Raw genomic sequence first — 26,056 nt, 5'->3', positions numbered from 1 at the left:
AGTGTATATGGCAGATCGGAGTGGTTGGCAGCCGTCGTTCGATTGAAAGAAGAGAATCTTCCGGTGGTTGCCCTGAAGAGAGCTGAGAAATATACGAAGATGCCTATACGGGTGGTTTCGGGTAGCAGAATGCCCAGAGCACTGGTTTAAGCACCCAGGGAACCCTTCTTGGCAGGGATAGGATAGAGGTCAACCCTACGATCCTGTCATAGTTGTAGCCGTACCCTGCATTATAGGGTTATAGGCCCTCCAGGAGAGGCACCGATATACGGTCATTATTCGACGTTTCATTGCCGATTATTAGAGGCATCCCGATAACTGCTGCAGGACATTGACACTGGTCATCAGGCTCCACATTCATTCGCATTTAATGAGACTGTCCGCAAAACCAGTGCCATTTTTCAAGTTTCTTTTTCTTTTTTTTTTTTTTTCTTTCATGCCATGATTTACGTCACATGGAGATTTCCAACGTAACGTTCGCGGCCTGCCGAGGCGTAGGGGCAGTTTTGGATCTAGATGGAGGCGCAGGCCGCCAGGGGCAGCCTGTTACGCACGGCCCGTTGTTAACAGATCTCAAGCACCTGAAGTACTACGATCGAGGATCGAGCAATTACCCGTTCGGGTAGGCTGATCCGCTGTGGATGAAGGTGGCGCCGTTGAAGTGGGTGTGAATAGCTCGGGGCCTGTGCTTGGGGTAACAGCGGTGCAGGCAAGGGTGAGGTTTAGGCAGTGGAGCCAGCAGGGAGGTCCATACTGCCGGGGGTGGGTACTGGAGTGGGTATGACATTTGGTTAAGAAAATAGGGTTATCGCACCGGGAGAACGGGCAGGAGGTGGGACCAGCAGGGAGCATCCTGGGGGTGGATGCTGAAACGGTTAAGATGACTTCTCTGAGAAGATGGGGCTATCGTGTCGTGAGCACATGCAAGTATTAAAAGATTAGTCGCCATGATAAAGCTTGTTGCAGAAGTGGCTTCGAAAATCACAAAAGGGGATGAGATTGAAGCAGACAAGAGGTTTAGGAATGTACATGTTCTCATTAGATTTACTAACGTTGCCCAGTTCCCCAGCCATATACGTGATTAATGATCCCCTAGCAAATGCAATTCCACATCGCTATTATCCAATGTCGTCCAGTCGTATAGTCATTAAACCAGAGATTCCCCAACTTTACATCACAGCGCTCATTTCTTGAGGTAGGATGGGGCTGTTCACCGGTTGACACTGAATGGTGCGGCTAGAGTAGATCTGGCCGATCTGCCAGCTCGGGTTCTTCCACGTATTGTCAGTGCATGAGAGAGTCAGGTTGACATTGCCCTGTGCATTGATGGTGATGCTGCTTCTGGTTAGCCTGGCACACAAACGGCATACCGCCATCAAGGGCACGTCGGATAAAAGCGTACGGGTACATGGGATTACGGTCGTCGCAGGTCCACCTCTGCTTGACGCGGAGTTGGTTTAGAGGACGGTTGAAGTCGAAGCTCGTCTCGCGGATAAGAGCCGTGTCGTTGCACTTATACTGGACAGTGCCGTAGAAGAAGTCGCTGAGTTGGTTGCTCGCGGCCTCGCAGCGGGTTGTCTTTTGAACGGCTGGGTTGAACAGATCGAAGCTGACATAGCCCCAAGAGTTTTGGTGGGAGGGCGTTGTGAAGATGTACGAGGCCTGGAAGTCGAAGTTCTGAGCCTGCCAAGAGAAGTTCTTGAACGAATTGTCTGCACAACCTGCCGGTGAAACGCTGATGGGAGCTGGTGCAGCAACGGGTGATGCAGCAGCGAGGCCCAGGAGCAAGGCGGCGAGGGATAGGTGCAAGTACATCTTGACGGAAACGTTCAAGTCGTTTTAGGGGTGTCTTGTGGGTGTGAAACTGATTGGAATGGAAGGTGGTGGTTGACAAGATCTGATGGTACCTCGCCCGGCTTTCAGGCTGCTCTTGAATGTCTTAGAATGATGAAACAGGATGGATGGTTTTCACCTTTGCAAATTCCCATGGCGAGGCCAGATCTTATATACTGTTTTCTGACCAAACTTCCTATGCTGGTATTCCAGGATCATCCATCTCCTAGGTAACCGCCCATTCAGTCTCAGCCGTAAGCGTGGCTTTGGATCCATTGCCTCACCTCGGTGCGGCTTGTTACCTAGGAGAGCCAGAGGCGACTATGGATAGCAGCGTGGGGTTCCGATCGGATGGACAGTAGCTGGGTGGTGGGACCAGCCCAGCAGCTGTAACCGATGTCGCAAGCAGGGTGGTCGGGTGGGTTGACTCCAGATTTCCGAGGGTGGCAAGGGGATGACTGAGAGCAATTGGATTGGGTGGACCAGATACCTAATTACGGGTTGGGTTGCGACCGTTGAACCTGCGGGCACTTTCCGGGTGGTCCGTGACCCGCTGAACGGTGCTACATGCCGACGCCCGGCAGACGTGGAGAGCTCGTATTGATCAGGTAAGCAGCCAGAGAACCCCACATCTTTGTGGCCAGGCGGAGAATGAGCTGCATGGACGGGCTTGCAACAGTGAATTCGGCGTATTGGGAGCTAGCAACCCGATCAAACCATGCTATATTTCCGAGTCTCTCTCTGGACAACACAATTGACACCATCCCATGATGGATCCGTCGCGGCTTGAACCGGCGCCGTTGTTGCCAGAGTGGAGCCCCTGGACTCCTGCCCTGATGGGAAGCGGCCAGGGCATCTGATTGGCTGACGGTTTGGCAGTAGGGTAAAGCCTCTTCTTCTGCAAGCCCAGGCTCGGCACCGACCCGGCCACCGCATCAGGGACGATCATGACTCTGAACTCTTCGGGTCGACGAACACAGCTTCACCGCTAGTTTGTGCGCAGCTCTTTGCAGTGAAGCAGGATCTGGTCTGTCGTTGGAAATGACTTTGGTCTCCTGCCGCCCACTCACCATTCCCACGGTTCATCGGCTTTTCTCGCACTGACCTGACCACCTTACCTCAGGAAAGGTGTGTAATTGCCGCCAGAGAGGATGGCAGCGCGGTGGCGACGCCCCGTCCTACTACCTAGGTGGATGGCAGAGCGGTGGCGACGCCGCGTCTTACTAAGTACCTAGCCCTGGCTGCGTGTGGGACCCCTCTGTCCCAGGGCACCTCGCCCCTGTATTTGCTTGCACGCCCGTAGGAAAACAAGGCAGCGCATCGAGCCCCAGGTGGATCAATAAACGTCAGCATGGGTTTCGATGATCATCCGATGTCCCCCAGCGCTTGGCGGCAGGTACCGAACTGCTTACCTCCGCCAATCTTCTCATCCGCCACGCTGAGAATGGCGATGCGCTTGCTCATCTCTGCAATGATCTGCGTCTTGACCGCTAAAACAAATCGACATAGGACAGCGATCCTGCGGTCCGCTCAAGGAATTCAATTGTCTTTTCCACCCGAAAGTGTAGTTACCGTGGGAACCATGCCGCGTTGGTATGCAACTTGCCCCTTTCTCCCTCACTCCCTTGTCAGGAAGACAGCTGAGTCAAACAAACCGCCGCGAGGCATTCTAGGGTGACCTCCCCTTGTCTTTGAACTCGAGCATGTCTCAGTTAGCCTTGTCCAGGAGCCGCGGCACTCGCACGGGGCGAGAGCTGGGACAGAAACTAATACTCACTGTTCTTGAAGTTGGCCCAACTCAGGACTTGACACGAAGCTCATGTGATCTGAGCAGTCCAAGTCCCTGCCGCAACAGCATGTGATAAACCGGGCTCTTTCATTTGGCTTGGAGTAGAATAGGCATACAGATACGTGGAATTTGGTACATGTTTGGATGTTTGAGAAGTTTCATAGTTCAATTACTGGTTGATCAGTGTTCTACATGAGCGTCTTCCCCGGTCGTGTCTTACTGTGTGTGTACTTTCAGTCTCTCCCACCCCCCTCCCCGGTTGATGGAAGGAGCCAGGGGTTGACGAGGGTTTAAACAGTCAAGGTATCCTGTTCATGATATGCGGCCTCGCACGGGTGTTCCACAAGGGGGATGGTGCTTCAGCCGACACAAGCCATGACTCTGTTTCGGAGAGTACTTGAGCATCCCGTGATAACCGCAGTCTGCACAATGTCCTCCCTTCCTTGAGTGGGAAGTCACTATATGTATTCATCAAGTCATGGCCCTGATTGAATGTACAGCCCGGCGCAAGCAAATGAGAAGGAAAAGTCCCAACAGTCAGAACCAACTTTCAAACACCAAAGATTAATAATAGTGCCCATGCCAACGCCACGAACACCTAAACCCCAGGCTTTTCCCTAGAACATTGGAATTCCTCCTACTCAGCATCAAGCGGCGCCTTTGGTGGGGTATTGTCGACCTGGACACCGCCGCGCTTCTTCTCATGACTGTCAGGGAAGGGCAAAGCCCAGCCGCCCTCGTCTTCGGGCGTGGACAGCCACAGCCTCATCAGGTGGCGCCGAGGGGCCGGGGGTGCGAAGTCTGTACCAGAGAAGGCATGTTAGCAAAGCCATCCATCGCAGGCGGCCAATTCCAGAGGGTGAGATGACTGACCTTTGTACGCTGTCCGCGCATGCAAAAGATGCGAGTTGGCGACAATCTGAATATCCCCCACCTCCAGAATCATATGCAGCGCCTCGCGCTGGCAAACCTGCTCCAGGATTTCCGCCGCGCGCTTCTGCTCGTCGCTCAGCGGAGGAACGACGCCGGCGTCCCAGAACCGCTGCAGGCTCTTGATGAAGTACGGGTCCCATTTGGCGTACACCCTCGGCGCGGTGCCATCTTGTTTGTCGTCTCTCTCCAGGTAGAAGACGGCCTTGCGGATCCACTCGTCCTGGCCCTGAGAGAGCTCGCCCTTCCGATCGAAATACCAGATGGGCTTGGTCAGCAGCTCTGCCACATCGGGGTGCTCGCGCTGCAGCACGTTCCAGACATTGTGCACGCTGACAATATCGCTCTCGCCGCCTTCCTGGGCCCGGTGCAGGCAGAGCAAGCCAACAAAGTCCGCCTCGTCGGCGTGGAAGAACTGCCTCGCCGCGGTGCGATAGATGCGGACCGAGTGGATCTGCGTCGGGTCGTCGCCCACGTCCTTGACGTGGCCCAGCACGTGGCCCCGGCTGTTCTGTGAGACGGGGTAGCCCAGGTGCGTGCCCAGACCCATGTAGGCGGTGGCTGTTTTCTCAATGGTCCATTGGTCGACGGGGAACCCCTTGAAGAGGACGAAGCCCTTGCCGTTGAGCAGGTCGTTGCGAATGGTGTGCAAGGTCTGGGAGAAGGCGGGCAGAGGGAAGAGCTCCTTAGCAATGCCCGTCAACGGCACACCCGATGCGAGGAACGCGTCGGCGGCGGAAGAGAGTTCGGCGATCTCGTCGGCGGTGAAGCGGTGCACCCAACGCTCCGGATGACCTTCGAAATCAGAGCGCTGCCAGACGGTGGGACCGGTGATGGTTTGGGGGAAGGCCGAGTAAGGCTTCAGTTGATCGTAAAGAGGAGGATGCTGGCCCGAAGTGCGGATGCCGTCGGGGAAGAGTTCACGAGGCAGGCCGTCATTGCGCTTGATGGCTCCAACGGGAGCAGCGGCCGGCTGCGGCTCGTCGACGAGGATGCCGGGGGCCATGGAGGTGCCTGCGTGGATTTTGATCGACAAATTGAACAAAAGCGAAAGGGTTGGGACAAAGAAACGCCTGCTGGATGCCGGTGGCTCTGAAAAATAGCAACCCCCTCTTCCCGGGACAAGAGCTGCTTTATACTCGAAATGCGCATTCTTGCGTTGGCGGACGGCGTTACTGTTTCCCTGGCATTCGATGAGCACCAAACACCTCGGGATTGCGTCATGGCATGGTCCGAAACGCATAGACCGATACGGCGGTAGTTGGTACCCGGTGCTTCTAACCATCTCCACTACGACAAGCGATGGATGTTTGCATATCGCACTGTTGCTGCTCTTGCCGTCGAAGGATAGTTGCAAATCAGACCAGAGAATGGCGTGCTCGACATGGTCGGTATCACGGCCCCGCAAAAGCCCACATCAGCAACGGCCCCGATCCATACCCCGGAGTATCATCCCGGCCGCACGCGGGTCAAGACGGGTCGAACGCCAACGCGGTGTGGAGATTGAGAGAGTGTTGTCACTTGCGTCTATAAAAGCGTATCGTTTCTGGGCTCTGGCAGCTCAAAGGCAGCGAAGGTCTTTCATTGCCGACAGTGTTTGCGGGGATGACGGGCCCGTGAAACAATAATTTCCATTCCAAGCCATCGAGTCCGGAAATCTAGTAACAGATGCAGTGAGACACTTTGCCAAAATTACCCAGCATGCAAGACATATGCAACCATGCAATATCGTACTTATCCCGACGACGTGACCAGCCGCTGCAGGGAGAAGGTGCGGTGAGCGATAAGCCAAGGCCGATGATCGGTCATGGGAGCAGTCGCTTGAACGGGTGAGCTTCGGTATTGAAGACGTATTCGTCCAGGCTGATAAAGTCGGGCTCGCTGAACATGAGGTAGAAGTACTTGAGCGTTTCACCGAGCCAAAAGCTTTCCATGGAGTCGTTCGGCACGGCCTTGCCCTCGGTGATGGAAACATCGACAATGGCCGAGTTGGCCAGGTCCGTCTTGGTATGCTCCTGTATAGCCTCGAACATGTTCCAGGCCGTATCGGGAAGGTCGCTGCGGCCGGTAATGCGGTACAGGATGAAGACGCTCTCGATGGCCTCGGGGCGCAGCACGTAACGCGGGTCGGAAACGACCGTGAAGCCCTTTGGGATACGGCGGCGGGCAATCTCGGCGTCGGCATCCTTGGCATCCATGTTGGGGTTCAGGTTGGCCTTCTTCAGCACGGCCTGTCGCCACTTGTCCTCGTCCCATGGGCAGTGGTCGGCCGACTCGCAGGGCAGCATGTGGAAGGACTCGGGCATGATGCCGGTAGGCATGGCTTGGTAGGTCCAGACGCACCCGTCCATCAGCTTCTCGCCGATTTTGACGTGGGTATCGTTCTGGATTAGCTTGCCGCCCAGGGCCAACATGCCACCGGCAAAGCACACCAGATGCTGGGCCTCGGGCCGCAGTTGAGGCTCATTGAGACGTCCATTGTTCTTGCCGACGTAGATGTGGCCCGAGATGAGCACGTCCTTTTCGTCCGGGAGCATGGGTCGGAAGAGGTTGTGACGGATCGCGGTATCCATGGATGTCTCGTAGAGCTCGCGGTACACGGGAAGCTGGCCGCCCACGAGGGCATGGGCTTTTGGGAAATACTCGTACAGCGAGTCTGCCAGAGCGCCGAGGGTGTAGTCGGGGTGGTCACTAAAGTTCTTCTCGCGAGAATTGACGATGGAAGGCCACATGCCTGGCAGGCGGGTTGACTGCTGCTGCTCCTTGAACACCTCTGTGATGCGGTCCACAGCATCGTACCACTTGGGATCACCAGTCAGCATGGAGAGGCGGATGAACTCGAGCGATAGGGTCCCAATCTCGGCAACAACGACATGGTGGCTTGCAACCTGACCGATGCCCCAGATGGCGTTCCGGGTATCCCAGCGGGAGACGGGCATGCGGTTCGGGGTATCGAAAGCGGCGTAGAGCAACTCGCCGACTTCCCGAGCCTTGGCAAGCATGCGCTTGTCGCCGCTAAGGTCGTAGGCGGCGAGGAACCCACCCAGGTAGCGGATGTTGGTTTCGAACACGTTGATCTCCTGGTTCGGGACCTTGTCGAAGTTGATGGTGGCGGCGGCGGCGACGGCCTCCTCAAACTCCTCCTTGAGACCCATGATCCAGAGGGTGTCAAGACTGTCAACCAAGGTGGCGCCCCATCCGCCAAAGGGGTTGTGCTTGCCACCCGAGACGGGCTTCAGCTCGTCGCTCATCCAAGCATACTTGCGGTACGAGGACCAACAATGCCTCATGGCATCGCGGACGGCGTCGCGGCGCTTGAGACGTACAGCGCGAGCCGACTCGGACTCGGGAGCAAAGTCCGTCTGGACCTTGGGCAGCGACAGCGGGCGGCCTGATGGGGGTTTGCGCATGTCCGTGACGGGATATAGCGGCTTGATACGGCTCCATCGCGTTGGTCGGAAGAGCGCGGCATCTCCGGTGGCGCCAGCGCCACGGAAGCGCAACCAGGCAGCGTCATCCTGGAGGCGGCGGGACGAATATAGGAAAAAGAGAAAAATGCAGGAGAAGAAGAGAAGAACTGTTCTCCGCCGCCCGAGGATCGCCATGGTCAAAAAGAGATAGATATTAATTACAGCACCGTTATCGATTGGCGTGGTGCATCGGAGACGCGATGCAATGCGCGGCGCGGCGTGAAAATGACGAGCACGGGATGGTGGGAGGTCTAAGACAGGGGATACAGAAACATAAACATGCACGTGGGGGAGAAACAGAAGTCGGTCTTCCAGTGTCACTAAACCAAGGGAAGCGCGGGAGCAGCCGCATCTGTCTCGCCCTTTTTCTGGGGTTTGTTTTTCTCCCAACTCTTAAGCCACCTCCACGTGTACAGAGTACCGGGCCCAAGATTTGGTCTCAGCTCTTGCTGACAATTTGATTGGCTCCAGTCGGGCGTTGCCGCTCCACCCTTTTTAGGCCGCCACAAGACGTCTCTCCTTCCATACCGACGCGACGGTCCGCAGCACCTCCCTTTGTCGCCTCAGGCAGCAAGGCGCAATTCAGGTTTTTGCTGGTATTTTGCTGGGTGTGGGATCTCTGGCATGAACGGGAGATTCTCATTCTGGGCATTTTATAATCATAACCACGACGTATTTCTGGTGGTCGCACAAAGCCCTGCAACGAACCCCCACCCCCACCCCCCACGATCAATACCTTGACAAACGCGGAGCCCATTCGGCAAGGATCCCAAACAGCCACTCAGCATCCGTCCCACGACAACGTGCCGCGCGGGGACGTCCGGGCGCGGTTCCAAAGCCAGCCCTGTGGCAAGCCACTGTGTCGGCACCTTTCAGTCGGCCCAATTAGGCGAGTTGCCGATGGCATCATCGATCCCGGCCATGGCAATCCCCGGTACAAGGTGAACATCCATGACAACCCGCCTTTCTTCAAGAAGACGCGGTCGCACCGCGCCTCGGCCTCTCTTCCATGACCTCCGTTAGCTGTTTTGCTCCGTAGCTGACGGCTCCACCGCCGTCTGTTTCGACCTCATCCGACTGCAATGAGCCCAGCCGCCGCCAACATGAGTCGCCGCATCGCGACGCTGGCCCGCCGCGCAGCCAAGGTGTTCCGCGCCAACTGGCATCTCGGAATCACAGCTTTTGGCGGTCCTCCTGTCCACTTCAAGATTGTGGGTTGCTTCGCCGTCGTGTGAAACCCGGAACCCAAGGCCCATCTGACCCTCTGCTCCTTAGTTCAACGACAAGTTCGTCAAAAAGATAGAATGGATTGACGATCGCATCTTTCAGGAGCTGTTCAGCATCTCCCAGTCGCTGTCCGGCCCGGCCAGCACCAAGATGCTCTACTGCATCAACCTGATCCGTGATGGTCTGTGGGCTGCCGTCCTCAGCTTTCTCTTCTGGAGTTTGCCTGGCGCCATCGGCATGTTCGCCCTCTCCATTGGCGTCCACAACATTAACGAGACCCTGCCACGTCCTGTCTACGCCTTGCTATCTGGTCTAAACGCGGCGACCGTCGGTGTCATCGCTCTCGCTGCCGTTGAGCTGTCCCGCAAGGCTGTCACCGACAAGATTACTCGCTTCATCGTCTTCTTGACCGGCGCCGCCGGCATGCTGTACAACGCCTTGTGGTACTTCCCTGTGCTGATGATCATCTCGGGCATTATTACCCTCGTCTGGGATTACCGGTGGATCCATCGCCCGCTGGCTAAGGTAGTGAATGCTGCCAAAGAGCTCCGGCCCCGGAAGAAGAAGGCGGTCGAGCCCGAGGATGCGCCCGAGGTCCAGACCAACACGCCCCCCCAAGAGCTTAACACCATCCAGACGCAATCCCTCAGCGGCACACCCACGACGGCCCCCGTGTCGGATCTCCCCGTCGCCGAGAACGAAAAGCCGAAAGCATCGACCAAAGAGGAGGAGCCCCGCATCATCCCAAGCTCTCATCAGCTCACCCTCCCTGCTTCGCTGAATTGGAAGACTGGCACCGCCATCATCGGCACGTTCTTTGTCACCTTCATCGTGGCGACAGCGCTGCGCGGCGCCCTGCCCGAACAGCCTCTGCTCTACCGCCTCTTTGCCAACATGTACCTCGCCGGCACCATCATCTTCGGCGGCGGCCCCGTCGTTGTGCCCCTGCTGCGCGAGTACGTTGTTGCCGAGGGCTGGGTCTCTCCCCGTGACTTCCTCATCGGGCTCGCCATCATCCAAGCCTTCCCAGGGCCCAATTTTAACTTTGCCGTATTTCTGGGCAGCCTGACGGCGCTCAACGGCGGGCACAGCTCGGTCGCCGGCGCTTTCATTGCCTGGATCGGCATCTTCACGCCAGGCATGGTCCTTGTGCATGGGACGATGGGCATCTGGAGCGCTGTGCGCAACCGCCGCTGGGTAAAAAGCGTTCTGCGCGGCATCAACGCCGGCGCCGTCGGGCTTATCTACACGGCCGTCTACCGCATTTTCCTCGTGGGCTACATTGACGAGGGCTTCCAGTCCGGCCGCAGTCTTGCCGACGACCCCTGGTGGGTCGTTATTACGGCCACGAGCTACGTTGGAGGCAGGTACTTTGGCATTAACGCCCCGGTGTGCATCCTCCTCGGTGCCACCATGGGACTGTTGCGGTACGCTGTGGTAAACGCGGGGAATTATTGACGCGTTAATATGATCGTTTGATGAAATGGGCATAAACACGTCGGAGCTGATACTAAGCCCGTAATAACGAAAGCGATCACATTGAATGAACTTTCAGCATGCGTCTTCACTGAATCCAGGATTTGGTGGGTCAGTCTGCGATGTTTTGTAGAGTCAAATGCCGAGGGCGCTGGGTCCCCGTGTCATGTCTAAACCCCCTCTCTTGTACCTACATGTGTGACAGCAAAAACGGATCCGCTGATGCTGCCATCAGCTAGTGCACCATATATACCTGCTACTGCAACACACCCCCCAGACCGAGGCGATTAGTCGAGGTCTGAGTCCCCTGGTGCACTTATTTATCCTGACTTGGAGTTAGAGGAAATTTCATCTCTATCCTCCATCGCACCCCCGAGGGGTGCCCGGGTGTTTATTTATCAGACGCCACCCTAAAAACGTCCTTTGTGTCAGGTGTGCAAACACAGGTTTCGAACTCAGAGCCTTCTCATTGTATGTGACTTTTACAGTGCAGGTAGCACTATCAACATACCGCTGCGTAAACAGAAGAGGACCGGGCTCATAACTGTGACAGCAAAAACGGATCCGCTGATGCTGCCATCAGCTAGTGCACCATATATACCTGCTACTGCAACAACATGGCAAACCACAACGTACACCTTGAGTGCTCGGACCCATCGGCTCCTAGTATACAGCGTCCTGCTCTGCACGGGTCCAACTATGGTGGGGGCATAGAATTGCACATGTCATAATATCCGAGCTAGATAGCTATCGTACATGTCTCTGGGTCCCTCGGCACCGGTGGCTGCAGCCATCTTCGTGGAAGCGGGCCTGATGGCACAAATGTATCAAGTGCTGGCCGGCACAGAGACTTCTCAGGAGGTCAACCATAGTATGGACGCGACGTTACGGTGAACATCGGGCACTGGAGCTGGATTATCAGAACCGTCCACGACCAGTGAGAGGCGGCGATGTAATCATCTATCAACGTTCCTGCGCCATAACATGGTTGAGGACGCAGTGCGAGACATGAAGCCCGGGGCTTTTCCACGTTTTATGGTTCAATAGCCTCAAGATCACTGACGCCTACACCTCCAAGACGGTCCAGTGCATCGCCCTGGCTCCGAGTAAAAACAACGCCCGGTGCGGGTGGAAGGAGGGCGAAGCCGCCGATCCCATCATGGCTCAGCAGAGCAAGATGGCCGCCAACACGCCGAGCAAGGTCACGCGAGACGACCTCAGAAACCTGGCCCGGATATCCATGTGCAGACTTCACAACAGGCAAATCCCCCGCATTGTTCAGGAGTGGGCGCCTCTCGTTGAACGCGCCGCCAGAATACTTGACGAGCATGTCCAAAGAAAGAACGCTCTCAACAACAGCGTTCTGTTGATGCGAGCCGAACTCAAGAACTGCTATGATTTGCTTGGGGTACACGATAGTCATGTTACCAGTGGCCCTCCCTCGCGGCTCTGGAGGAGAAGGGGCTCCTCCCCTCGTGGGCTCATGACACACCCAAGGCTCCGCTGCGCAGCCCCGTCGCAGTGAAATCCGCGCCGTCTTGCCACAAAGGACCCGTAGCTAGGCGACTCGTGTGGTTCAGAGTGAGACGGCAGGGCCACGGAAAGGGGAAGGAGAAGAAGGTCTGAGGGCTGGCTCCTGAAGACAATTCAGATGCTTAGGGAACTTCTTTCAAGCCGAATTGCAGATGCTTATATTGGCATGTGCCTGTCTCAGGGACCTGTCTTGCTTTCGGTATTACCTCAAGAGGACACCCAAGATAGGCCACGAGCAAAGGGGTCGGCGTTTGATGATGTATTTGTATTACCGGCTCTCCTACTCGCAATGCGCACCTCGTTGCTAGTCTGTACAGCGCCCCTGATGATCACGCATGGGCATTCGTCCTTCTCTCTCTGAGTACACAATCGCCTTCCATTTCCATCAACCCACCTTCACCAATCGCACCCTCAGCCCCTCATTCACCACCGCCACTACCTTCCCATCCTCCCCAAACTCAAACACGAATAGATCCAGGGGGATCGACCCATACACCACGCCCGTGACACCCACCCACGATGCGCACTCCGTGACGTAGTTTCCGCCTGGCATGTCCGGCGCCGAAATATCCTCAAACACGGCCTTGAATGCCACCTTCCTTGCCACCACCCGCCCGTCGGGCAATGTTTCATTCCCTCCGGATGTCTCCTCCAGGCCGGTTGGGTACAACCGCACGGATGGCTGCAGCATCGCAAAGTACTCGCTGGAGACGTTGGCCGTGATGGCAGTCGCAACGAGGGACATGTCGGTGCCGTTGGAGAACCACGCTTCCACGCCCAGGCCAGGGACGGAGGGGTCGACGGTGATGGTGAGGGAGGAGTTGAGGAACGGCGCCGTGTCGTTGTCCATCTTTGGTAGCGTGTCGCTGCCGTTCTCCAGCGCCAGGAGGCTCTCGTGCACGTAGCGGCCCGCGTAGGTGGCAGTTGCTTGAGAGCGGGCAATCCAAGTCATTGTGGAGATGTATGTTTCGCTGAGAGCTTCGGCGATGCCGGTCGGTAAGCCGGCGGGGACCACACCTGCTGCGAGGATCGAAAAGCCCAGATCTAGCTCGGGGATGAGAGCGAGCATGGCGCTGTAGGAGCCGATGCTGCCGAGTTTGTTGAACGTGTGGACAAATTGGTAGGTTCCGTCTGGGCAGGTTGACTCCGGTGAGCTAAGGCAACCTTTGGGGCCGGGGCGATTCTCGTGATTTCGACATGGGAACGCTTACTCTTTTCCAACTGAACTCGCCGAATGCCCCAAGGCATGCCGACCGCAGCCCGGGGGTCGGAGCTGAAGGACGCCGGCTTCAGCCATCGCCTGGTCATGGCCGGCTTGATCAACGTCGACCGGAGGATGGCGCGGCCAAAGGCCGACATATCACTGGCCGAGGTGTACATGTTGCCGGTTCTGCACGCCAACGATGACTTTAGGGCACGTTCGGTCTCACGACGCCAAGCTTCAAGACACTTACGCCGACTCTTCCCCTAGATTGCCCGCCCACGACGTCGCAAATCGCGACCCCGGAATAACTCCCAGCTCATCCTCTGGGGTCTCGTAGAAGGTGTGTTTCAGCCCAAGCGGCTTCAGAACCGAGTCTTCGAGCAGCTGCTTCCAAGGCTTGCCTGTAATCTGCTCCGCGATGTGGGCCAGCAGCACAAAGTTCAGATCCGAATAGGCGGGCGTGACGAAGGGCGGGAACGACGGTGGGAGCCGCGAAAGGCCTTCGTACAGCTGTGTCCGGTTGCAGGTTGGCCAACTTCCGCATGGCGGGAATGACTCCAGGGGGAGCGGTGGGAAGCCGAGCGGATGGAGGTCTGTGAGGTTCATCTGGTAGCTGAGCTCACCGAGGAGCGCATCTAAGTTGGATCAGCGACTCTGATGCATCTCGCGAACGCGAGCTGTGGGTGCAGCGGCTTACAATCCCGTATCAATCCTGATGTCTGACTCGCCAAGGAACCGACCGTGATGGATTCCCAGTCTGTCGCATAGATGGGCGATCTCCCCATGTTCTTTGCAGCAATCTCTGCCAACTCAGGCACGTACTTGGTCACCGGGTCGTTCCAGACACCGTCACCGACAGTGGCTAAGAACGCCAGCACCGTATAGATCTTGGTCACGCTCCCGATCCGAAACACAGTGTTTCCATCAATTTCCCTGACGCCCGTTGTGTTCAGCGTAGCCAGGTTCGGCGCGGTCCAATACCGCGCCCACAGCGGTCGGTCCTCGCTGCCAGAAAAGACCTCGACGGCGTACGAGAAACGCTCGGACCCAGTGCTTGTGTCATTGTCGATGGCGTTATGAAAGACGTCGTTTAGAGCGCCTGCGACGCCGTAAATGGCTGGCTCAAGGAGTAGGTTCTTCGGCAAAGGTAGCAGAGGGCCATAGAGAGGACAGTTCGCTCTGGCCGCGACGAAGGGTAGGAGGGCCGTCAGACCAAGCAGACCCTGGGCTGGCTTCATCCTCACGGCGGAGGGCTGGTGTAAGCTCTGAACAGCGGCCAGGCTCAGATGGTCTACATAAACACACTTTGAATACTGAGCCTCAGAAGCTAACACAGGGCCCTCGACTGATATACCTAAATCCAATCGGTCAACGACCGCTGGAGCTGGCGGAATGTTGCACTGACGGACGAAACCTCGGAGCTCACCTCGTGCGCTCGTGACAGCATCAACAATTTAACACGGACGCCTCAAGGAGGGGTCTGGACTCATGGATCCTACCGACACCAGTCGTCTCGGGACTTTGCCCGGCATGGCCTGCATAGTGTCGTTCCTGATGACAGCTAACGTGCCATGTCAGTTCCACGGTGTGCGGAGAACCAAGGGCCGGGTTCGATCCGGCCGGCCTTGCGTCGTCATCCCGATATGCGTCTCCTTACCCAGGGTAGCATCCCAGGTTCTCGTCCCGGCAGGCGGTACATAGATCCGGGTAATGGACGCCAAGCTGGATAGATTGTGTCTCCTGGAAATAGCAAAGTATATTACTATCCTCCGGGCAAATAAATCTCGCTTCTGTGCGTTGGGCCCACGCACTGGCCTGCCCCATGTTGGCCGAGTCAACCCCACGGTATTACGCTCCAGTGGTAGGCACTTTCGCTGACCAGACCTTCCAAGGTCTTTGACCTTTCGATGTCCCATCGCGTCGTAGCCTTTGACGTAATTAATGTTGATTGAATGGTCTACGTCACTCAAGAGGGTAGCGCAGGAGTATCATGAGGTACGGCCGACGTTCGGCCAAGCAGGTTTCCAGAAGGTAATATATAGATATCATCATAGTACTCCACCCACTGTTCAAGCAATCCTCCACATACACTTGGCGTGAAAGTATCAGGACCTAGCTATGAACTGTAACGTCTCCGGGATCCCCTCGACATCAAGAAATACTGAGTGGTAACAACGCCCGCCGCAATGAAGGCACAAATTGCCTGTGCACCAGGCTTCTCCCCAGGGGAGATGGACCATGAGCAACGAAAGTGCAGCTGCGCAAGGCTGGGAGCCATAGACGGTGTCTTCCGCATCATTGTTATTCACTGGTACCCGGGGGCATATTATGCTGAGGTATTCTTGATGTAATTCTGTGAAGGCTTGATGCTTCAGACGTGGTGTGCGCATTTCTCCATGACTAACTAAGTACCTACCTACCCTTACTGCTGAATCTCAGGCAACGGCATTGTAATTCTCTCTCACCGCCAATTCGACGCACTGCGAAACGCCATGTACTATAGATTTAAGTACCTCCCCATCCCACGCCCCCATCTCCTGACTTTGAACGCCAACCATAAAACACCTTCTAGTCACTCTCTCGCCGACAAACAGGAAAAAGGCCAGGCGCAGTACCAGGGCTCAACTAACGCATCACTCCCTCCTCATCAAAAACAACTCCAACACCGCCCGCCTCCTCGCCTCCGCAATTCTCCTCTCCTTCACACCCAGTTTCCCCTCTGCACCATCCAACCCGCCACTGCGACAGACGACATCCGCAAACACCTCCGCAATCCTTTTCTCCCTCGCTCTCCTTCTCTCCAGCGCCGCTATCGCCTGCGCGTTGGTACCCACCGTGTTCCGCCGTACCAGACTGAGCGACTTCCTTCCCACACCGCCCAACACGCCGCCGATGCCGCGGGCGACGGCTGCCGCCCCGGAGGAGGCGCTGGAGGTTGTGGAAATGGAGGAAGACGCCACGGAGGCCGCTGACGACGACACCGCGGTCGGCGAGGTGGGAGGGTCATTTCTAAGTGCATCCCATTCAGATTTCGTAAGGGGTGATAGCTCCGAGACGATGCGAGCGAGGGTGGTGGTTAGGAAGACAAAGCAGATGTTGTGGTTGGGCGCAGACTGGAGTATGTCGAGGACGGTGGTGCGGTCGTTGTCAAGAGCGGTATCGTCGATAGTTGGTGGGATGGCGCTAACGTTGGTGCTGGTGGAGGGGTTGGCCAGGGCCGGGATGGAGAGTGCGGCCTGGTCGATACGGTTCCAGAGCGGGGTCGGGATGATACCGTCAGTGAGGCCGCGAAGAAAGAGGAGCAGGGTTTGGGCAACAGCTTCAAGACGCTCCAAGGCCGGGGTCTCGGGAGCAAACGCTGTCTGGACCGGTTGGTCAAGGTCCAAGGCGCGGAGGATGCAAACCACGTGGGCCCTCCGCGTGTCCGAGTCTGCCGAGACGCAAGCATCTTCGTCAAATGGCCAGCCGGGCTCAGCCGGAATGATGAGATCGTCAAGCATTTGAGACTCGGCCACGACTCGCTGGGTCATGGTCTCAACAGCTTCCGTGAGGCGGAACAATTCCTTAGGCGCTGGGCGGTGGACTGGAAGGCTGTAAGGGATAGCGCCAAGTTTGCCGCGCTCTTCCAACAACAAGCGGGCCAAGGAACGGATGCCGCCGTCAGGAACCCGAATGAGCTCCTCGACCGAGCGACCAACGGAGGTCGGGGACCACGACGCCCGAACCGGGATGAAGTGATCGCGGCCGTTGGCGACCCGCAGAACCAAGACATCCTCCAGGGCCGCTTCGCCCTCGTTCAACATCCTGGCGTATCTGACGTCGTCGACCAGGACATCCAACACGGCACCCAGGGTCTCACCCGGTTGCAATGTAACCTCTTTTTCCAGGTCCACGGACTCGGGGTCATCCCCAGGAGTCTCGGCGTGAACAAAAGAGGTGGTCAGCCACGGTACCTGGTTCGACTCGTCTCCGGAATCCTCCGCGCCAGGCTTCTCGACGAAGGATACCGTCGCCGGCACGCCGCCAGTGTTGGCCAAGGTAAGCGAAGCAGTATACTTCTTTAGAAACTCAACGTCGCCCATGTCGACTTGTGGAGCGGATGATTCGGAGCCGCCCTGCGCAGGACGCCCGTCATGATGGTCCAAAACCACCGTGACAACGGGCCGGCCCTCGTTCTCTGCGCGGTCCAGAAGGCGGGCGACCTCGGCGTGAACTTTGGCCTTGAGCTCGGGGACTGCAGCGTCGAAGTGAATGTGGAAGATGGCGCTGACTGGCTTGTGATCGGAGGAAGTGATCCTCTGGTGGGACGTGTAAAGCTCGAGGTGTATCCTGCTGGAGGCCTGGTCAGGACCCTGGCCATCGCCCTGTCCATCGTCGGCATCATCGTATTCATCGTATCCCACGGTCTGCGGCTTGGGCTGCTCTTCGCCGTCGGTCTCTGGATCGTAAGAAAACAACACATCCTCGTCGTCATCTTCTCCGACGCCCCGGGCCTTGAGCTCCTCGTCCCGCCTACGCCGCGCTTCCTCCTCCTGAACCTGTTGGATATGCTTTTCGAGATCTCGGCGTGTGCGATACAGGATGCGGTCACACCAGCTTGGTGGACGGCGTTTCTCACTTGAGTCGAACAGGGCGACGGTGCCAACGTCGTACTTATAGGTCGGCAGGAAGGATATCGGACCCTCACGCCACCCATCGTGGAACACCTTGCGTTCTTTGACCATGCGTCTCAGCTGGTCGTGTGGGAGCAACGAGTCAAGGGTAGATTGGAGCGATGCCGGGTCGTCATGGGGATTCTCAGGGAACTCGTCGGGGTCGGGAAGGTTTAGAGAGTCATCGTCGCCATCTCCGGCCTCGGGAGGTTGCTTTTGCTGCGCGTCGGGCTCCTCATTCCCGTTAGAAACCTCGTGGTGAACAACGATGGGCTCACCGTCAAGGGAGCTCTCCCGACGCAGGCCCTTTTTAGACAGGTCGTATTCGCCTCGAGTGTGAAGCATCAGCAAGCGACGGATGTCGTCGCCAGGCAGGCGGTCGAGACGGAAATTCAGGTCGCCAAACCAGAAGGCAAAGTCCTCGTCACCGAGCTTTGTTGATTCCTCCTCCGCAACGCCTGAGATAACAAGAGGCTCGAAGCGAGCCTGGGCCACTACTTGTTCGACCTGGCCAATGCGGCGTTCCAGATAATAGTCTTCAACGCCGCTCGCCAGGTGCGAATTGACAAACACCAGCTGGGTGGCCTCGCCCAAAACGATGCGGGCGCACACGCCGCCCTTGTTGCCCAAGTACCCAAGGGCTCCGGCGCCAACGGCGCTGGTGCTGACGTTGCTCACAATCGGGGCGATTTCTGGGGAGGCATAGACGAGAAGCAGCATTCCGGCGAGAAGTTCCGAGACGACAAGCTGGTATCCTTCGGGCAGAGCTGCCTCCACGGCCTCCTTCCATTTGGCAGGCGTTTCCTCGTCGGCTCCGTAGATCCACGTCATGTACTGGCTTGGGGCCGTGAGGACGTTAACCTCCTGGAGTCCCAGCACGTACAGGCCGATCTTGTCGCCGGCAAGTTGGATAGCTTCGTCATCTTGGGGCGTTGAAGAACCCCGGTTGAAGCCGGTCCATTCTGGAGCTCCAGCATCTGGGGGCTTTGAGGATGAGCCGAGCGCGGGATCCAGGCCCTCGCCATCAACAAACCACCGCGCCAGGTCCTTGTCGGTGCCGGGGCACGCGGCGACGTTCCAGGTGCCAATCTTGATGCGCAAACGGTGGCTTCGGATATACTCGGCGCGACGGGCACGCACGGCTCGGTGGAGGGAGTATGCGTTCGTCGAGAGCGGGTCGGGCGTGTCCGGCATCGGGGAGTGCGGAGGTGTCCCAGACGAGGCCATGGCGGCCTGGGGATGCGAGGCGGGTTAACAAGCAAAAAAGAAACACAGAGGCTCTGTGTATCTCGGTGCGCTGTTAAGACGCCGTGTCAAAACGTCGAGTGGATTTCGGGGGCTTCGGTCAACAAGGTCGCATTCGGGACATGTCTGAGAAACGGATTCTCGAGTCAAGCAGCGCGGACAGCGGGGCTATGTTGTAGGAGGAGGCTTGGCAACTGGTGGCTGCATGGCCGCTGGCTGCAGACGGTGTGATCTCAGCGAACACGTATGGGTATTGACAGAGTCAAGTTGGTCGAAGAACCATCAAATCGAAGGCGTCTGCTTGTGCATGAGCTCCGAGCCATCGAGGCATTGATGACGCCGGCTGTGGTGGGATGCATAAGGCATGTCATCGGTGGGGCAGCCAGGGACCTGACCTTTATTTGGAGCAACCCTGTCCATGTTGCGCTAATCCTCTTATAGGAAGGGTCCACAGTTGCCTCTGTGCCCACCTGACAAAGGCAGATTACCTTTCGCGGGTCACACGCTCAACTTGACCGACTTACTACTAGGTTGTTGATCCTCCCGGTCAACGCAACGACGGTGCTTCACTTACCACCGCCCAGGCCCAGTCCATATATGTTCTCATGTGTGCTGCAATGAGGAAATGTCCAGGTCTCAAGCTATCCCGAAAAAATAACAAGATTACACGCTGCCTCAACAACCCGGCGCGAGGCTGCTCATCCTTCAAGACGCTTATTTTCCCCTTGTCCATGTCCCACAGCCAGTCCTGCGATGCCTCTGTACCCTAGGAACTGATGCTGCAAATGCCGTGAGGTCCTATCCCTTCCGTTGACCCTAACTTACCAGGTTGCCACTCGATGCTTCGTCTCTACTGCCGCGTTCGTACCCTGCAGCGACGGTTGCGTATTCTGCTGCGCCGCAGCCTTCTTCCGTTGCCTGCGATTGTACACCAAAAAGATGCCAAGGCAAATAACAATGACCACGGGAAGCCCAACACCAACCGCGATACCGATCGCGGTATCCCGGTTCAGCGGGGCGCTGTACCCAGGCTGGGATGGGCCTACACCCCCCGTAAGCGTTGGGGGTGCGTCATCTGTGGGAGATGCAGTGCCTGGAGTAGTGGCTCTGGTGGTGGTCTTCCCAGTAGATGTCGTGCTTGAAGTTGTCAAGGTAGGCTCGGGCAATATCGGTATGACACCGCCCGTCCTGCCACAGCCGAACCCAAGCGCCCCATCCGAAACCCAACTCCATGTCTGGCAGAGCGTCGAGCCGGCAGCGGTGCTAGTCTATCATCAGATGGTGAGGCTTTAATCACAATTCCAGAGAAAAGCCTACCAGGTAAGGGCGTTTGGGTCTGAAGTTAAGAACGTCCCAACGTCGGACGAGTCGATACATGCCGTATAAGGCGGTGTGCATTCATCTTCGCTCAACTCACAACAAAAAACAAACAGGCGAGTTTGCGTTAAGGCGGTACCAATGGCCGTTGGCGCAGTTGCGCAAGTCCGATCGCCACGGCAGACCAACCCGCGATCCAAATCCGTTGCTACAATGTCGGGTCAAAATCGTCTCGTCCGCCGCTCAAGGGAGCCGGCTTACCTTCCACTCCGCACGTGTCGAGCTCTTTTTGCCGTGCCCATTTTCTTTTGGGCCCGCGGATGGACGGGGGTGGTGTGATGGCCATGCCGGTAGCCGTCACACCACGTGTCGGTGCAATATCCATCGCGACGCAGCCCAGCACGAGGATGAAACTTCAAGGGCGAGAAGTCTCCTCGGTAGTAGCTTCATCACGACTGAAGATGACGGAAGGGAAATTTAAGGTCCTAGTTCATACGATGCCTACGCAGTATTTACGCAGTACTCATTCAGGGGTTCCAGGAAGCACCGAGCCTGTCATTCTCATTGGACGCCACGCGGCTGCAAGCTCAGTTCATGCGCATCGCTCAAAGTCGGGTGGTCGATGCCGCTAATGCAGGTTGAAGCTCAGCTCAGGCGTACCAAGCAGCTGTGTTGGGTCGATATGGCGAATGAGGCTGAAAAGGCCAAGCCTTGCCTGGCCGATGCTACGAGTGCGGCTGGTTCCCCTGATAAGACCGACCACACGGGGTGTCTTGGACATGCTTCCAACATAAGCTCAAACAAGCACACCAAGTTCGGTGTCATCGCGGAATCATATGTGATGATCCGCAATCATGACAGCCGACCTTGTCGCGTTCATGGACTGTACAGGCTTGGAGGCCTTCCGCAACTTTGGAACATACCTGGACGAAGTGCGGAGCAGGACCTCGTTCAACGAAACACTCCAGCAGTGCCGGGTCCCGATCTGCGGCGCTCTGTGGGGATACGGGGTGCCAGACATCTCGGGCATCGGCGTACGCGGCGGTCTCCATCCCCCTCCTTTCGCCCTTCCGCACCGCTAACCCTCCACAGGTCGCCATAGGTTATACCCTCTCCAACTTTCTCGGGCCGCTCCTCTCCCTTCTCCTCCTCCTGACCCCCTTCCTCCGCCTCTCCCGACGCAGCAAAGCCGCCCTCCAAACCATCCTAACCGCTGCCCTAGCCGCCTTCTTCGACGCAGCCGTCTACTTCGCCCTCGCCATCGCCGCCGCCACCACCGTTGTCCTCGTCCCCAAAGACTGGGCCCCTGCGGGCTCACCGCGGGCTTTTTTCGTCGGTGACTACGACGCCCGCGCCGCTGCGCTAGCCTCTGCTGCGACGGTATTGCCCCTGGTGTATCCCGTTGCGGTGCTGTCGTTTGCACCAAGGTCGATTGTAAGATTTCCAAGCGATGGGGGGCCTCGCCCTCAGGGGCAGGATCATCAACTGCAGGGACGGGGATGGGGACTGGGACAACAGCAGCAGCCACGTGTGCGTGAGGACGGCCCCCGTACGATCGTTCGCAAAGCCCTCTTCGCCGTGAGCGTGATTGCGTCTGCCTATCCGTTTCTCTCACACTCGGTGCGTGTCTGGGCGCCGGCTGAGATAGGCAGCGACGGTGGAGACGGCGGAGGGGATGGCGGTGTGCCAAAACCCACAATGGAGGAGTGGAAAGCCTTGTCCAGGTTGTGTTTTGGCGACGGGGAGGGCGCAGGCGTGGAGTGGCTGACTGAGAGGGAGAGCTCGGTCCTCGGCGCGGCACACTTGGCAAGCTCAGTATTGGTGCTACTCTTCGCGCTGGGTCTGCTGGTGCGCTCGGTATTGCATAGGGTGTGCTTTTATCCCCCGTATGATGGGAGGCCAAGAGAAGATGGGTCGGATGCTGAGGGTCAAGAGGAGCAACACGAGGAAGACCAAGGGGCTGCAAGAAGGACGAGACGTGGAAACATCAGAGATGGTCCACCCCGTGACGAGGGCGTGGCTATGATGATCGCGGTTCGTGGTGCATTTGCCGCGTGCTGGAGACCGCCTGCGGTGTTTGCCGTGCTGGCCGTGCCGATGTGTCTTGCGGCGCCCTTGCTGTGGGGGTTCTGGCGGCTGCGAACATTTCAGATGCAGCTGACCCGGGCCACGGGTGAGAGCTATGAGGGTGATGACTGGGGGTTTGGACAGATCATGGCAGTGACTGTTTTTGTGCCAGTTCTGGTGGAAGTGGTATCCCAGACTGCGAGGGTACGCGTCTATAGTTGAGTTGAGCCATGGGAAGAGAGACAGGAATGTGTAATCCAGTAATGGGTATACCAGCAGTCAATCATGCATGCGGAGGGGATTAACTGCTTGAATCATTTCTGTGGTGAAAAAGGAGACCCAATCCTGAGCTTCTGCTTCTGTTCCGGAGACATTGGCTGTGATTGGGGGGATATCTGTGGCTGTTCTACACATTACTATATACATGCGTATGTGATCCCTTGCCTCGCTAAAGGTATGGGTCTTCCGAGGCTGTATAAACGAGACAAGCCGCACTAGCTGCCCCCGCTGCTGTTATGCCAAAAGCGTGGATGTGAGAATCGTGATGGACACGACGTACAAGTAGTCCGTCCACGGCCGCATCTGGAGAGCGCTCCCGTCAAGACTAAGATGATCTATCGTCGGCCACTGTGCAGATATGGCATATAGCTCTAGTACGACAGCAAAAGCGGAGATCCAAGACGGCTGCTTCTCCGCCACAACACCCTGTAATTAGATGAGATGTCCAACATGACCCCTCCGTCTTCGGCCTGCTAATTAAAGCACTGCCACAAAACTAGCATGTCTGTACTGTCAGGTGGGGTTTCTAATCAACACTGGATGAGTTTTTGGATTCCATCCTATCGTAATCTTGAAATTGCGATGACTCTGGGCATGGAAAAGAATAGAGATCTGTTCATCGGCTACAAGTCACGAAGCTTAGAGAAGCCGTAAGTATTAAATTAACGCGGGGCAGAATGAAGTGCGCCATTTTGTTGCCGCGCCAGACGCCTCTCGTCATCGAACCAACATCACACACCACAGTCGTGGGTCGGCATTGATTAGCCCCCTTTTCACCAATGCCAGGTTGTGAACCCGGTTTTCGGGCAACCGTCAGGCCATTCAGGTTACTGCCAAACATCGCAGCGCGTAATGACGCAGCGATTTGTAAAGATCTTGTGGCAGCAGAGCGCAGCGGCGGTTAATAGGCTAAACTTGAACGCCTATCCTTTCGTTTGTTTCTCCTGCCCATCTGGGGATTGCGCCCGTCAAACAAGGCACAGTCCTCTCTTCTTTCACATCTACTCGCCGATTCCGGCATCTGAGCCTCCGATGCACCATATGCGTGAGCGTGTGTGGACGCGAGATGGTGTTGTCGGCTTTCGCCTCATCGCGTCCCTTGAGATCCAGTGGATCTACTCCATCCACCCACCCTTGACGATTCCAATGGAAATTGCAACTTACTCATGCTGACGGACGCGCTCCGCCTGGTCATTGAACAACTGTAAGCGAGGGTTGACTCTTTGCCAATACTGTGTATTGCGTATGTACAGAAGGCAGGCATTTCGTAACATGCCGCTCGGCGGACGACGGTCCGGCCAGGAGGCGCCATCACAGCACTCGTCCCCGGAAGCCCTGGACGCTCCGGGCCGGACACCGGCCCAATGAGCCTTCCTGACCTGTAAATCCCCGCGTTGTTGGGGCATTGCATCGCCGATCGCAGGAATCGGAGGGCGGGGCCAGCATCTCCGTCCGTCTTGAGCGCGTCGCCGTGCGCTGGTGTCAGCGGGAAGAGGCGTGGGGTTGCCGCCTCCTTGAAACCAGGAACATCAAGACCAAACATCTGCCATTTCGACCGTGACGGCGGTCAAGGCGGTGACAACATCTCTCACATCCCCGGCCAAGACACGGCACGGAGGCCAGGAAGCCCAACAGCGGCTCCGCTGACGAAGGCCCAGAAGCTTGGCTCGGCCGCTCTAGGAGTTATCGGTAAGGCTGCCGGAGGGTGTAAATTAGATTGTGCGGACCTTCAGGCTCCGTGTGACCGCTCGAGTGCGCCCAGCATGGCCGGCGCCTGCACCAACTCGGCATGGTTGCCGCCTCTCCTCCGCCTCTCGACGAGCACGGCATTGCCGTCACTCCACGCGCAAGCCTTCACATGAACTACAGGTTTTGCGATCCGTTGGAGCTTGGCCATCCACTTCGCCGGGAGCTAAGTCCGGGTGCAACCTCACGGCCGTTGAGACAGGGGTTGGAGGGAGGAATCCCCAGACCCCACAGGTCCCTCGCCAACAAGCATGGCAAGGAAAATCGTGGAAGCACGACCGCGAGGCGTGAGATGGTGGGAGCATATAATACAGGGCGTGTCTCCCACACGATGATACGGTCCAGGTGACAGCAGCACAGCTTAGCCGTGGTCGTTGCAACTGCAGACACACCTCGCCTCGTTAACCACTCAGCCAAGCCGCAACCATGAAGGTCCTCGCTCCTCTGATGCTGGCCGGTGCCGCCAGCGCCCGTGAGTGCCCCCGGTCGCGCCGATCTTGGCTCTAGAGCGCACCTGACTGACGTTACCTCCCAGACACCATCTTCACCTCTCTCGAGGTTGGCGGCGTCAACTACGGCACCGGCAACGGCGTCCGCGTCCCCTCGTACAACGGCCCCATCGAGGATGTCACCTCCAACTCGCTCGCCTGCAACGGCCCGCCGAACCCCACCTCCCCGACCAACACGGTCATCACCGTCCAGGCCGGCCAGAACGTGACGGCCATCTGGCGGTACATGCTTAGCACGACGGGCACCTCCCCCAACGACATCATGGACAGCAGCCACAAGGGCCCGACTCTCGCCTACCTGAAGAAGGTCAACGACGCCAGGACCGACTCGGGCGTCGGCGGCGGCTGGTTCAAGATCCAGCACGAAGGCTTCGATGGCACCACCTGGGGCACCGAGCGCGTCATCTACGGCCAGGGCCGCCACAACATCAAGATCCCCGAGTGCATCGAGCCCGGCCAGTACCTGCTGCGTGCTGAGATGATCGCGCTCCACGGCGCGGGCAACTACCCCGGCGCTCAGTTCTACATGGAGTGCGCCCAGATCAACGTTGTCGGCGGCACCGGCACCAAGAAGCCCAGCAACACCGTCAGCTTCCCGGGTGCTTACAAGGTACGTCGGACTCCTGCGGTCACGATGCTAGCATCGAGAGCCTGGGAAGAATCAAAGGGCTAACACGTTTTGTTTAGGGCACCGACCCCGGCGTCAAGATCAGCATCTGGTGGCCGCCCGTCACCAACTACGTCATCCCCGGCCCGGATGTCTTCCAGTGCTAAACGTT

At 57.4% G+C, this 26,056-nt stretch overlaps 9 protein-coding genes across 9 annotated transcripts; 3 read left to right on the top strand and 6 right to left on the bottom strand.

Moving 5' to 3' along the window:
• Positions 1–1,169: 1,169 nt before the first annotated feature.
• Positions 1,170–1,815, bottom strand: VTJ83DRAFT_3800 (uncharacterized protein; the record flags this gene model as incomplete). The annotated part of the gene is made up of 2 exons (XM_071010219.1): positions 1,170–1,335; positions 1,403–1,815. The coding sequence occupies 2 exons, from the start codon at positions 1,813–1,815 to the stop codon at positions 1,170–1,172; spliced, it is 579 nt and encodes a 192-aa protein (XP_070867678.1).
• A 2,444-nt stretch (positions 1,816–4,259) lies between these two features.
• Positions 4,260–5,558, bottom strand: VTJ83DRAFT_3799 (uncharacterized protein; the record flags this gene model as incomplete). Its single annotated transcript, XM_071010216.1, has 2 exons — positions 4,260–4,423; positions 4,496–5,558. 2 exons carry the CDS (start codon positions 5,556–5,558, stop codon positions 4,260–4,262), a joined length of 1,227 nt encoding a protein of 408 aa, XP_070867677.1.
• Positions 5,559–6,357: 799 nt separating this feature from the next.
• Positions 6,358–8,157, bottom strand: VTJ83DRAFT_3798 (uncharacterized protein; the record flags this gene model as incomplete). Its single annotated transcript, XM_071010215.1, has 1 exon — positions 6,358–8,157. One exon carries the CDS (start codon positions 8,155–8,157, stop codon positions 6,358–6,360), a length of 1,800 nt encoding a protein of 599 aa, XP_070867676.1.
• A 947-nt stretch (positions 8,158–9,104) lies between these two features.
• VTJ83DRAFT_3797 (uncharacterized protein) lies at positions 9,105–10,707 on the top strand (the record flags this gene model as incomplete). The annotated part of the gene is made up of 2 exons (XM_071010214.1): positions 9,105–9,233; positions 9,298–10,707. 2 exons carry the CDS (start codon positions 9,105–9,107, stop codon positions 10,705–10,707), a joined length of 1,539 nt encoding a protein of 512 aa, XP_070867675.1.
• Positions 10,708–12,643: 1,936 nt separating this feature from the next.
• On the bottom strand, positions 12,644–14,700 carry VTJ83DRAFT_3796 (uncharacterized protein; the record flags this gene model as incomplete). The annotated part of the gene is made up of 4 exons (XM_071010213.1): positions 12,644–13,389; positions 13,470–13,648; positions 13,713–14,097; positions 14,160–14,700. 4 exons carry the CDS (start codon positions 14,698–14,700, stop codon positions 12,644–12,646), a joined length of 1,851 nt encoding a protein of 616 aa, XP_070867674.1.
• A 1,395-nt stretch (positions 14,701–16,095) lies between these two features.
• Positions 16,096–19,341, bottom strand: VTJ83DRAFT_3795 (uncharacterized protein; the record flags this gene model as incomplete). Its single annotated transcript, XM_071010212.1, has 1 exon — positions 16,096–19,341. One exon carries the CDS (start codon positions 19,339–19,341, stop codon positions 16,096–16,098), a length of 3,246 nt encoding a protein of 1,081 aa, XP_070867673.1.
• An 839-nt stretch (positions 19,342–20,180) lies between these two features.
• On the bottom strand, positions 20,181–21,061 carry VTJ83DRAFT_3794 (uncharacterized protein; the record flags this gene model as incomplete). Its single annotated transcript, XM_071010211.1, has 3 exons — positions 20,181–20,622; positions 20,677–20,884; positions 20,938–21,061. 3 exons carry the CDS (start codon positions 21,059–21,061, stop codon positions 20,181–20,183), a joined length of 774 nt encoding a protein of 257 aa, XP_070867672.1.
• Positions 21,062–21,530: 469 nt separating this feature from the next.
• On the top strand, positions 21,531–22,965 carry VTJ83DRAFT_3793 (uncharacterized protein; the record flags this gene model as incomplete). The annotated part of the gene is made up of 2 exons (XM_071010210.1): positions 21,531–21,710; positions 21,769–22,965. 2 exons carry the CDS (start codon positions 21,531–21,533, stop codon positions 22,963–22,965), a joined length of 1,377 nt encoding a protein of 458 aa, XP_070867671.1.
• Positions 22,966–25,194: 2,229 nt separating this feature from the next.
• Positions 25,195–26,051, top strand: VTJ83DRAFT_3792 (uncharacterized protein; the record flags this gene model as incomplete). The annotated part of the gene is made up of 3 exons (XM_071010209.1): positions 25,195–25,240; positions 25,304–25,887; positions 25,965–26,051. The coding sequence occupies 3 exons, from the start codon at positions 25,195–25,197 to the stop codon at positions 26,049–26,051; spliced, it is 717 nt and encodes a 238-aa protein (XP_070867670.1).
• Between the last annotated feature and the right edge of the window lie 5 nt (positions 26,052–26,056).

The sequence above is a fragment of the Remersonia thermophila genome, chromosome 3 (assembly GCF_042764415.1).
Source record: "Remersonia thermophila strain ATCC 22073 chromosome 3, whole genome shotgun sequence".
NCBI classification, from domain to species: domain Eukaryota; kingdom Fungi; phylum Ascomycota; class Sordariomycetes; order Sordariales; family Chaetomiaceae; genus Remersonia; species Remersonia thermophila.
This window is presented reverse-complemented; position numbering and strand designations above follow the sequence as displayed.